This window comes from Urocitellus parryii, chromosome 14 (assembly GCF_045843805.1).
Source record: "Urocitellus parryii isolate mUroPar1 chromosome 14, mUroPar1.hap1, whole genome shotgun sequence".
Classification (NCBI taxonomy): Eukaryota; Metazoa; Chordata; class Mammalia; order Rodentia; family Sciuridae; genus Urocitellus; species Urocitellus parryii.
In genome coordinates, this window is record NC_135544.1 from 41797313 (window position 1) to 41810353 (window position 13041).

General features: G+C 40.1%; 1 protein-coding gene across 1 annotated transcript in view; it reads left to right on the forward strand.

Annotated features, from left to right (window-relative positions):
• Positions 1 to 13041, forward strand: part of Sh3rf1 (SH3 domain containing ring finger 1) — a 163052-nt gene that overhangs the window by 115043 nt on the left and 34968 nt on the right. Inside the window, exons 5-6 of the mRNA XM_026389753.2 lie at positions 4122 to 4424; positions 8681 to 8791. Of these exons, the coding sequence (XP_026245538.2) occupies positions 4122 to 4424; positions 8681 to 8791 (414 nt within the window). The remainder of the gene's footprint in view (positions 1 to 4121; positions 4425 to 8680; positions 8792 to 13041) is intronic.

Consider the following 13041-nt stretch of genomic DNA (forward strand, 5'->3'; position numbering starts at 1 on the left):
GTTTATTTTCTTTAAAAAAATAACGAACTTGTTCCTTTTTGAAAGTTTTATTTACTTTTTATCAAAAAACAATTAGTTTGGGGATACTGCAGTAGATTATAGATTAAAATATTTCCTTCTCAGGCCTATTATTTTTATTCTCTGGTATTCAAAGCTAGAGACTGATTCATCTGAAAAGCTTCATATTAAATAGTGAGTACTAAATGTAGATTTCATTAAAATTATTTTCTCTTTAAAAAATGTCTCTTGGGCTGGGATGTAGCTCAGTGGCAAAATGTCCACCTTACATTTGCAAAGCCCTGGGTTCCACCCCTAGTTCCAAAAAACAATAACAACAAAAGAACCCTAACCCCCCCCCCAAAAAAAAAAAGATTAAAAAAAGAAAGTTTTAAGTCTCATCTTTTAAAAAGACCACATTCTCTTTAGCAAAGAGGGTAGCCACATGCACAGAAAGCTCATTTTAATATTTCTTAAAATGTCTTATTGTTATTAATATTATTTTGTCAATTTTCTGCCATGTTTACTTAAATTTCTGATAACTCCCAAAGACAAATCTTTATAGATTTTTCAGCTTCTCCTCAAAAAGGGACAAGAATTTTAAGATCAATAAATCCCTAGTCCCTGCCTTTAGCTCCAGTACACTGAATTTTACTTTGTATCAACCTAAGTCTTGTCCAAGTTCCTCATCAAATGCTTGGAAGTAGGTATTTTAGGGGACAAATTTATTTTGTGGTTGATGAGTACACTTTTAACTTTAAAGGTCACAGTTAGATAAATGTCACAGAAAGCTCATACCACTGAGCTCAAACAAACATTCATAAATGAATTTCATCAAAATCCTATTTAAAGCTGTCAGATCCTTGCTTTCCTGTTGTTACCAAAGGCTTAGTTACACTTACAACAAAAGCCTCTTGAGCTTCCAGTCTGATTTACCCGAAGCCTCCACCTAGTCCTCACTTTACCATTTTCTCTGGAACTTATAAAACGAAGCAAGGGGCAATGTGATTCATAGTAAGTTTTGCTGCTTCAGAAGAAATCTAAAGTGATTTTAAAGTGTGATGACATCTTACTAACTAATATGACTGACCCTATGTAAAAATAGAATGCAGAAAAAATACAGTAGGTTATTTAAGGGAATAGAAATAAAATAGGAAAATAAACTATGTGTAAAGTGATATTATGCATTGTACATGCGGAGAGCTAAAAGAGACATACAAATCATTGGCTTTGACATAATACTCATTTTATTGATCAGGAGGCTGTGATCAGTAGAGAGGTAAATGGGCCATGTTAAGGTCACAGAGTTAGTTAATGGCTGTACTAGCCCTAGGATTGTGGTCTTCTGTCTCTCAGCATGCTAATTCTACCATACCATGCTGTGGCTTCTGGTATATGCATGCATCTGCGTATAACTTTATTTTTGTAAATATATCCGCCTTATGGTCCTGAGGTTTTACTCCTGGGTATGTACCTGATATACTCACATGAGTGCTTATGTCCACTAAAAGACATGTACTAAATTATTCATGGCTGTATTTATTCTTAATATCCAGTCTATTGGAAGGAAGGAAAGGGAGGAGAAAATAAGGAAGAAAACCCAAACTTCAATCAGCAGTTGAATGGATAAATAATAGTTTATTTGCATGCTGGACTGTTAACACAGCAATTGAAAACAACTGATTCATGGAGCAATGTGGACAAATCTCAAAAAGCATATTGTTGAGCAAATGTAGCCAGACCTAAGAAATTATGGAAAGCATTTGTGTTATTTTTTTTTAAATGTGTGTTTATAAAGCTCCTTAAGGGCGGAGACCATTTCTCTGTAGATCTCCAGCACCTAGCCTGTTATCCAGCATATAATAGATGCTCAATGTGTTCTTCTTTTAATGGAGAGGATATGGTATAGAAAAAGACACAAAGGAAGCACCCAGTATTTTTATGAGAAAAAATGGTAATAAATACAGGGAACAGTGATTTAATTCTCAGATATTTATACCAGAGGACAGTCTATGGAAACCAGAAATATTAACACAATATTAGTTGTAAGTAGTGGTTGGCTGAGTTTGCTATTATGGTAATATTTCAAAGCAAGATCAGCTAATAGAGTTGATGAGTTGACTCCCAGATTAATCTAAACACCACATCAAGTAGATGCAGCAGTCTCCTCTGCATGTTTTTGGCCCCTAAGGAAGAGGAAGTGTTCTTACACTCCCTCAGGTTTCTCACTCAACAGAGCAGCAGTGTCCAGTTGATTAGCCAGATTCTGGAGTAGAGATCAGGCTTCTTGCTTTGGAGGGTGTGTGCCTTGGGGGGAGATGGCATCATAAGGTAAGAAGGCTTCTCCGTCTCTTCCTTCAGCACTGCTGGGTGCTCTGGCTTTCCCTTTCATAGAGGTGATGAATTTGGGATGGGGAAAGGAAGTAACTCTGCAGCCTGCTTTGCTTCCTGTTTGCTTCAGACCCTGCCCCCTAGGGCTCACTAAAGTTCCTGAGAGCTCTACTCTGAGGTCGGGCCTCCCCCTCCATAATAACAAAACATTACCTTGCCTCTTTGGGGCATTTGGTTTCCCTGGAGGCCACCTAGAAGGTGGGAAACCTAGACTAAAGTAGGATTTATAAATTCTGGATTTCCTGGCCAAACGTCACTATACTGATTTAGTCGGGCCACCCTTTTATAGCAATTTGGTTCTTCATCCCTGAACACACACCACAAGAATCTTCACCATCCTTTCTCCTGCCATGGGTACGTCAGGCATTGGTAAGGTCTTATTCAACACTGCTGCCTGTTATTCTTGAAAGTTTATCCCATTGAAAGACTCCTTGAAGAAGAAGAGATATTCCTGTTTGAAAAAGATTTATCCTTCCAATTATGGTTCAGACAGGCCACCTGAATTCCAGTCCCCAGGGAGCCATAGGAACAAATTGTCAGTCAATTTGCAATCTTCTGTAGAAGCACCTGGGCTGTTGAGCTGCAATTAACAGCTTCCCGAGGAGCCTGTGTGTGCTTAAGCAAGTCTATTTTGTTAAATATTGACTGGCAGGATTTCCCTTCTAGTAGGGCATCTCATCTTCGGGGTGAGAAGACATGGTCTGAAGAATGGAGGTGGGTAGGAAGAAAACATTAGACGATACTCTTTCATATAAAGGCATTGTGAAGTGCCGAGTGTGTCAATCTGAGATAGGAAAATCTCCTTTGTCCTTAACGTGACCTATGTTACCTTTTAACAGTTTATTATTTTTCACCTCAAATTTTTTTTTACAAGAGGTTAAGTAGTGTGCCCAGTGTTTTTTCATTATTGTAATATCTAGGTAAGTCATATGCAGCTTGTTATCATTAAAGGTTTCTGGAAATGTTTTATTTTTGCCTCAGGGAAAACAAAAAGCTAATGTTCTTTCCTTTCTTGCTGATCTTATCAACCCAGTACATATGTTTTGACCCCCTCATACTTTGTTTTTTATACTAGGACTTTTCTAATAGACCAAGTTAGCTTTGCTGAGAGGACTCAAATTTCATGTCTTACCCTATTATGATTTAAAATTTGAGCACATGTGAAAATAACTGACAAAATGACATGACAAAAATATATCAAGAATTTCTACCACCTTTTTTGTGGGGTCCCTCAGAGGCAGGAGGTTTTGTTTTTGAGCATGTGCATTAATACTGAACGGTTTTATTCTTTGTTGTCTTGCTCATTTTGGCCAAAGCCAACAGTTGTTCCCTCAATGTTCAAATTGAGCAAATGCCCAGTCATTACCGTGTAACAGGGTGATTCTGTCAAATACCTGAATACCCTTTTGGTGGTTCTCTAAATTTCGTCAGCAAGCTGAAATACGTCTTCATGTGTTTCTGGCAGATGTTAAAATTAGACCTTCTGAAAATTCCTAAAGAAAAAAGAAAGTGTTTTTACCTTTTCAAGTCTTGCATTGGAATTATTCTTGATTTGATATCTACCTGTGACAGCAATACAATGAAATCCCAGTGTCAGCAGGAACGATGTCTCCCGTGGTCAGAATGTAACTTGTAGGTGCTAACTAGAAAGTGGTGACACTTTTTGACAAAAACCACGTTGACAGTGAACCTCAATGAGACTTCTCACGCTGGCTTGTTGGTTGCTTTTGCAGTTTAACTCGGCTGCTAAGCAGCTGATAGAATGGGACAAGCCTCCCATGCCAGGAGTTGATGCTGGAGAATGTACCTCAGCAGCAGCCCAGAGCAGTACTGCCCCAAAGCACTCCGACACCAAGAAGAACACCAAAAAGCGGCACTCCTTCACTTCCCTCACCATGGCAAACAAGTCCTCCCAGGCCGCCCAGAACCGCCACTCCATGGAGATCAGCCCTCCTGTGCTCATCAGCTCCAGCAACCCCACAGCTGCCGCGAGGATCAGCGAGCTGTCTGGGCTCTCCTGCAGTGCCCCCTCTCAGGTAAAGCCTCAGAGAGGTATAAAAAAGAGCTGGGCCACAAAAGGATCTATTTGCAAGCGTGTTGGTTCACTAGCTGGGAAGTACAATTGATTTCAGCTTCTCAAGTAATAAGTGTACCTGGGACATGAAGCCTTTATTTTATTATTTTGGGTACCAAGGATTGAGCGTGGGGGCACTCGACCACGGGGTCACCTCCCCAGCCCTGTTTTGTATTTTATTTAGAGATGGGGTCTCATCCAGTTGCTTAGTGCCTCACTGTTGTGATCACTGTTGTGATCCTCCTGTCTCAGCCTCCCGAGCTGCAGCTTACTGCCCCGCGCCACTGCATAGGTGAAAAAATAGAGAATGGAAAGTTAACTCGGAGTATGTCAACCCAGAACTACTAAGTCTTCTTCAGAGGAAAGATGAGAACTTACAAGATGGGCCAAATAATATCAGTTTCACCAAACAGTCGCTCAGTTTTACAAAACCTTCTCATAGTGCTACATTGTTTTTTTTTTTTAAAGAAAGAGTGGGAGAGAGAGAGAGAGAGAGAGAGAGAGAGAGAGAGAGAGAATTTTTTAATATTTATTTTTTAGTTCTCGGCGGACACAACATCTTTGTTTGTATGTGGTGCTGAGGATCGAACCCGGGCCGCACGCATGCCAGGCGGGCGCGCTACCGCTTGAGCCACATCCCCAGCCCTCATAGTGCTATTTTGGAAGATAGTGTCAGCTTAAATTTGATCTCTCCTCAAATTTAAAATGCTCTTGTTGAAACATAACATTTGCCGCTCCTTACATCTGTATAACTCACCTTGATATTTAGACTTCCCTGTCAGAGTTGTAGAGAAAGAAGAGAAAGGATGGAAAGAAACGTTTAATTTAAATTAGAAATAGGCCTGTGGGTTATTTATTTATTTTATCCTCTACTGGGAATGGAACCCAGGGCCTCACACATGCTACACATGCACTGTACCACTGAGCTATATCCACAAGCCTTTTAAAATTGTATTCTGAGACAAGGTCTCTCCAAGTTGCTCAGGCTGACCTTGAATTTGCAGTTCTCCTGCCTCAGCCTCCTGAGTAGCTGGGATTATAGTGGTGCACCCTGAGCAAAGGTGCTTTGCGTTTTTTTAAAAGCTCATGATTCATCAATACTTGACTGTCTTAAAAATCAGTCATATAGCTAGGTGTGGTGGCACATGCCTATAATCCCAACTACTAGAGAGTCTGAGGCAGGAAGATTGTAAATTTGAGGAGGCAAGTCTCAGCTAAGTTAGTGAAACCGTGTCTCAAAATAAGAAAGGACTGGGGATGTAGCTCAGTGGTAGAGTACTTCTGGCTTCGGTCTCCACCATTGTGGGGAGGGAAGGAAGAAGCTGCACATAATTATTATGTTAATAAAAACACAGTTGACTGCAAACTTTCATTCATTCATTTGGTAAATGCTTATTGGGAACCTTATTATTGTACTCATCTAGGCAATGTGTACGTCAAAATACATAAGATATAGGACTTCCCTACCTTAGGCCTTAATTCTGGAGTATAAAATGAGCCTGACTGTGCACCTGCCTACATTCCAGTACTACTAGCTTTATCCAATTAGGTAATGGCTATATTTCCTTCAACTTAAAGGTCAAAAAGCTTAGTCCCAGGTAAAGCCTGCCACATGTAGGAGAAATTTCTTTCTAGTCTTGGCTCATTTTTTAAGATTCATGCAGATTTGACATTTACTTCACATTACAGCTTTGGGTTTTTAAAAATACATATAAATACAAGAGTATTTCCCCTTAAAGAAAAGAAATATAAAATAGTCCTGGTCCTTAAGAAGTTTACAGTTTAGTAAGTTCCTGTATTGGATCACAGAATAAAAACTTACCGCATAATTTTTGTGTTCCTTGCCGGTTTTATTGAAAATCCTTTTCCCTTATCATTTATTTAACACTGCTTCTGTAGAGTCATACTGTGTGTTGGGAGTTATATGCATCCACTTCTTGAGTGAGATGGTGCTGTTTTGACTTTTTAAAAAATGATTAGGTCGCACGACTTTTGATCTTCTTAGGGAAAGTAGGGCGCATACACACACACGCAAACATGAGTGCAATGAAAGGCAGAGGTCTTTTTTTGTTTTTTGATAACATCCCATAGGGCAGACATTCAGTGAGCACACAATATTCAAATGAATGAATCAGTTGAAAGATGAATAGAGGATGGAACCGTGTGATTTTAGTCATGTAACTAATCATCCCTATGTGAAAAACAAACATGGACTGAGGATCAGAGTGTGGAGTACTAAGTGAGGTGGACCTGGAAAGATTCAAAATGGAAGGTTTTTTAAATAAAGTTCTGCAGGAAAAGGCAGTCAAGACAGGCATTCACTAACAGGAAGCTGACCCTGCATTTCCATCTTGGGATCCAGCAACATTTGCACAGTGAGGTTTTCTTGACATGAAAGACAAGCTTCTGCTAAGAAGGGTGACAGCAGTGAATGAGAAGAGCCTCCAGAGAATGGACAGTCGTTTGGGGGAGTAGAAGAAAAATCAAAAGAGAAAGATAAATAGAGACTTTACCCCTTCTGCAGAGAGCTCAGCAGCCAGGTGTGAGCACATCTGCTCTTGCCACACCCAAGCTGGGAGTGAAGACTGTGAAAGTAGAGCTATTTTGTTGTTTGGGTTTGAATAGCTTAGGAAACAAGGCTCTTTCTGTGTTCCATTAAAACACTTTCCCCTTCAGCCACCCCACACTCCTCCCTGCTGCAGTTCTGTTCTCAGTGGTAGCGTGTTGCCTCAGGGAGGAGTTATTTCTAGAAGAGGATGGGAAGTGTTTGAAGTGCTTCCCAGTTTCTCCCGCCCAGGTTTACAGAAAACCCCACTTATCTTGGGCACTGTGTACATTGGAGGGAACCACAGTCCACAATAAAGCATTGAATATGTGTAGCATATGTGACATGTTCCCTCCTAACTGTGGAGATTATGGGAAATGGTCCATGGGAGGCTCTGAAACAGGGCTCAACTTTTCCTCTGCCCAGCAAAGGGCCAGTGTGCAGGTTTCAGTAAGGCCCATTGCTGAATCTGCCTTTGGCTATCCGCCTGGTTTCTGTCTTCCTTTCCTTACTCAGGCCCACCTTTACCTTCAGTTTTCTTTTACTTTTATATACTATTTATTTAGGAGTGAACCCAGAGGTGCTTTACTGCTGAAGTACATCCTCAGCCCTTTTTATTTATTTTTTTTAATTTTGAGACAGGATCTCAACTAAGTTGCTCAGGGCCTTGCTAAGTTGCTGAGGTTGGCCTGGAACTTGCCATCACTGTACCTAGCTGGGATTACATTTTTATTATAAACCAAGCTTTCCCCCTGCCTTCTCCTCTCATCCCAGTATGGGAGATCGAACCCAGGGTCTCATGCATCCCAGGCACGTGTTCTACTACTGAGCTCCATCCCCAGCATTTTTGAACCTAGCATTTTTGATGTATCATTGTTTCTTTGGAGAATCAAGGTTCCAGTGAACTACATTGCTTCTATACATGGTAGAGGAAAAAACAGTCTATTTCTTCAGGAACCCACCCGACTCCCTAGTTTTTACAGCATCACACAGCACCATTGCATTCTGAGTTGGCCCTGCTCTGCAACATGAGTGAAATTGATCAAGTAATTGAACACAGGCAATGAAATGACCCGAATAACTCAATTTCTTTCTAGTAAATTAATCTTGGGCAGTATCCTAGACAAGACACCTTTGAAAACAACTAATTTGGCTTGACATTGTTCCTTTAAAGGTTTTATAAATAATTGCCTGCTGTAGGCATGTCTAGGCAGCTGCATTTTAATTAAGCATTCCAACTGACTAGAAGTCATGAAAAATGATCTTGAAGATAACAAAATATTTAAGAATTTTTACCTAGATCCAACAATGGAGAGACAGGTGAGTGATCAGCCACAACTCACCTTAGCTGGTTCTTCAAAGGAATTGTTAGCTTAGTGGAGCACCAGATGTCTGACCATCTGAAAGGGCAGGGTGACCCATGGTAGCAGGCAAAAATGAGGTAGCAAGTTGTTGTGAAACTAACAATAGCTCAGCTCTGTGCATACAATATTGTAGTGTCCAGCTTTTGTCACATGCCTCTGCAGTATCCAGTAAAATGCCTTGTATAAATTCGGTAATCAGTTGGGTTGAATATACTGAAAAGAATTCTGCCTTCCCAAAATAACAAAAAGTACAGATTTTTTAAAATGGGACCTCATTCTTTTTAATAACTTGTTTTTTTTTCTTGGCAGGTTCATATAAGTACCACCGGGTTAATTGTGACCCCACCCCCAAGCAGCCCAGTGACAACTGGTCCCTCATTCACTTTCCCGTCAGATGTCCCCTACCCAGCTGCCCTTGGAGTGAGTATAGCTTCAATCTTTATTTTTTCTTTTTAGTATTTAGTCATGTGGATCTGGCACACTCTACTTCCTGTCACCTGCAGTTTATGCTGATACTTGCTGGGTGGGATGGATCCCTATCTTTAATCTTAATAACCTTAATCTTAATAGCCTTAGCTAACCTTACAAAAAAAAAAATAGAGAATCTCTTGCTTGGAACCTGAACATTGTTTTAACAATGAGGATCATTGGCCTGAAGCTATTGGAAGAACTCTGAAAAACACATTTAATTTTATTACATTTCAACCTGGTTTTCTGAAGTCTTGGCCTTTATTTCCCTAGAGTTTCTAGATCTGGCTTATTTCTTTTAAAGACCCAATTATAGAAATACTTGAGGAGATAGATCCCAGAGGCTAAAGGGTTAGCTTTGAGTCACACGATACATTGATACCAACTCTGCATTTAGGATTCATCCTTCAGTTTCTCATCTAGTGTAGCAATAGCTACCTAAACATATTGACTGTCCTAGAAGGCTCCCTTAGGTTGTGTTGATTTCCTTCTGAAAACCATCCTACAGGTAGAATAATCAGTAATTGCTTAAAAACATCTGAATGGGAGAAATTCATAGGGAGAATTAGAATAGCTGAGGGAGATGGATTCAGAGCAAAGGAACACTGGAGACGGAATTCAAAGGAACAAGCAAATGCAAAGACCTTAGGCAGTTGAGAGAATCAGTAGTCCCTGCTTCCTAAGGTTGTAGGCAGTTGAATTTCAAGAAACTGGCAACAGTGAGACACCTCTTGTCTGGGCACATACCTTGGCTTGTACATTCAGACTATTTGTTCCAGCACTGGGTTGAATAAAGACAAAAACATCAGATTGCCACACTTCTGGACCATGGCATCGCCCAATCCCGCCCCACACCTGTGATTTGTGATGATGCGCTTAGAGAAGCAGTGTGGCCCGAAGATGGAGACACGGACCTGGGATGGAACAGACCTGGTTTGAAGTTCAGCTTAGCCCCTTATTTGTTACATGAGAAAGTTACTCGGCCTCTTCATGCCTCAGTGTCCCTACTTGTAAACTGAGATTGATAGTGTGTATGTCACAGAACAAGATCATAGAGAGGGCTGGCTATTACTGGTCTAGCCCTCCACTGAGGACTGTTGCAAGGTGGGTTTGTGAAATGTGCCACCGGTTTACCCTAAGAATGCTTTGGAGGGCCTGCCTCACTTTGTTATGGTTTCCTCTGCTCTCTGTGGTGGTGAGGGTTCTCAGCAGCTGGTTTGCCTTTAGGGTGTGGATTTTATATATGTTGTAAAGATTATGTTTTTCTCTGCTAGACAGCTTAGAGTCAAATTTGTAGCCCTGTCTAGAAAGGCTTTCACAACCTATCAGTTAAAATGTTGACTCCTTCTGGTTTTATCGCCCTCAGTTTACATTTGCTTAATTTTTCTTATCTAATATTTATTTTTCCCTGATATAGTTTATAAAGAGTTAAAAAACTGATTTTGAAACAAGTACAAATAGAGTTATTACCTACCTTTTGAAAACTTTATAGAGAATTAAATATATTCTTATATTTAAATGGAGTTAATAATGTCCCATTAGAAGTTAAATTTTAATTTTTTTTAATGTTCCCTGGATGGTTACAACTTCCTTGATAGTGTAATTGTTTGGTGAAGGAGACTGTGCCTTGATTCATCTGGGGAGAAGATGAATTTCAGTTAACATTTTTTAAATGTGGTTTCCATGAGAATCTATTAGCCCCGGATGTTTGACTGGAGCCAAGTTTCATAAGCATCCTGCCCTCTGATCTCCTGGGGAGACTCTCCCCTTCCTTTCCCACCCCCAGTGCACACATATAACTAGTTGGTATTTCCATTTTAAGATGACCACTTTTCCTGGAAAATTCTAACTTGATTTCTTAAGGTAAAGGAAAAAAAAAAGACTTTTTCATCTTAGAAAAATTAATTAGTGGAAAAGACCTAAGGCTGGCTGAGTTTCAGCCCTTGTGAGCTGAAAATTTTACAGTATGGTAAATGGTCAATTCCTTTTAGCTGGGGGCCTAGTCTAGAGCAAATCAATAGGACAGGTCATAAGAGAACACGAATATATAAAAATTAATTTATATTCAACCATGTTATCCTAGGATTATATAAGAAAGCCTTCATGTTAAGCAAGAGAAAGATTTATTAAACAGTATGTCTAGTGTGCCAATTCCATTTAATGAAAAACTAATTATAAACAGACTTGTCTGTCATCCCTGGAGATGTCTCGATCTCAGAGTCCCTGGTAGGCCGGCAGAAATGTTTCAGATTTAATATGTTACGTTTAAGCGGGAAAATCTCAGCAGCCTGTGCCCTCTGCGTCTTACATTAATTGTAGCAAGTATTCTATTTAAAATCTGAAATAATTTCTGAAGACTTTTGAGTACTATCGCAGCAATAGTATACAGCTCAGTAGAAAAGAAACCAGACTTCTCATGGTATGATTTATATGTAATGAATGTCACCACTAGAATAGGAAATGAAGATTATTTCCAGTGTTTTTTCATAAATTGAGACTTTTTAATATTTTATACAGAATGAAGTTAGGAGCATATGTCCCATACATTTCACATGCAACGGTTAAAATGTTAAATGTCTAACATTATGAGCAATGCTGGTATTCCAACTGTTGTGCTGAGACATCAAACCATCAAGAGTAGTGAGGTTTTTTTGACTGATTTTGTGGGATGGGGAGGGTGGAGATCTTAGCCTTGTATCTTCTGTGCACTAGCAGAAGAACATTTGGAACAAGTAATTAACAATCCCTGATCCTCAGTGCCAGTTGAGAGCTATGCTAGAGGCACAGTGAGTGTTCTCGTTCATGAAGCACTCAGGGAGGATCTCTTACCTTCTGGCTGCAGAGCCAAGTGCCAGCAATACAGAGAAGTGTGAGACAGTCTCTGACTTTACAGTTTCGTGAATCGTGACAATAGCTTCCATTTGTTGAGCTTCTGCTATACTCTGGGGTATGAATGGCAACTTATGTAAATCCTTTAAAATTATTTTCTGATATCTACAACACCAAGATATACCCTGACATCATCACAAAAGCATGGAACAAACACAACCCACTCCAATTCAGTCCCCAGCACCTGCCCCCAACTCTACCAATCCCTGTTCAAGCCATATACAGTTTACTTTTTAAAAATAGTGTCAAATTAGTGTCCTGTAGATAGACCTGATGCCAGAACCCACTATTCCACATCTATGCATGCACATAGAAAAGTTCAGTTAGGTTCATTCCACAATTCTTCCTCTTTCCCTTCCCTTCTTCCTCCCCATCAGTCCCCTTCATCTGTTCTCCTGATCTTTCCTTCAGTTTTATGGAATTCCTCTCAATTTTTCCCCCTTTCCTCTCCCTACCCCATCATTTTGGATTAACTTCCCCATATCAGAAAACATTCAACCTTTGGCTTCTGGGGGCTGGCTTATTTCACTTAGCATCAGAGTCTCCAGTTCCATCCATCTAATTATTACCTCTGTCTTGCAGATTGGTATATTAAGGCATAAAGACCTTCCATAATTTACATAATTAACTGGCTGGAAATATCTCTTCTTTCTTATAGATTAAATGTGGAATAATAAATTACAGTTTATGCAGGCAGATGGTAATGCTGCTGAAATTGGAAGCACTGTTGACTTGAAGGAAGCATCTTCATGCAGTAGCTTGAACCATTCCCTCATCGACCACTGACATGTGTCTTGAGCTCAGTACCCAGAAAGACGGGTTAGAGATGTTGATATGTATGGTTGAAAGTGGGTTGATTGGAAATTAGATGTTTAAAGAGAAATGATGGGATTGAAGATGTTAAATGGTATTTGCACAAGAGACCCATTTTTTTTGTACCTGGGAAGTTTATGAAGAAGATTCATACATAAAAAGACATTGGAAAGGAAATGTTCCTTTTATGGTCAGTTGAGCTTGTGCCTGAAACTCGAGCGCAGAGCAATTTACTGGTAAACTGGCTTACAGCCCTTGGCCCAGGCTTGATACCTACTGAACAGTTTCCCTTATCCTTAGCCAAATCCAGATCTAACTGCTTTCTGGGCTGGTTGCATGAAAGGGCAAGAGGATGCCAGAAAGAAAGGGCTTCACACCCACGTACTTGAACTTTTCACTCCCAGTGTCAACTAGCAAATGAGGCCTGTCAGTATCTTGGAATACTGCCCTCAGAGAGAAGATGCTCCATTCCGTAGCTGCTCACTCTAGCAAAGGCGGGA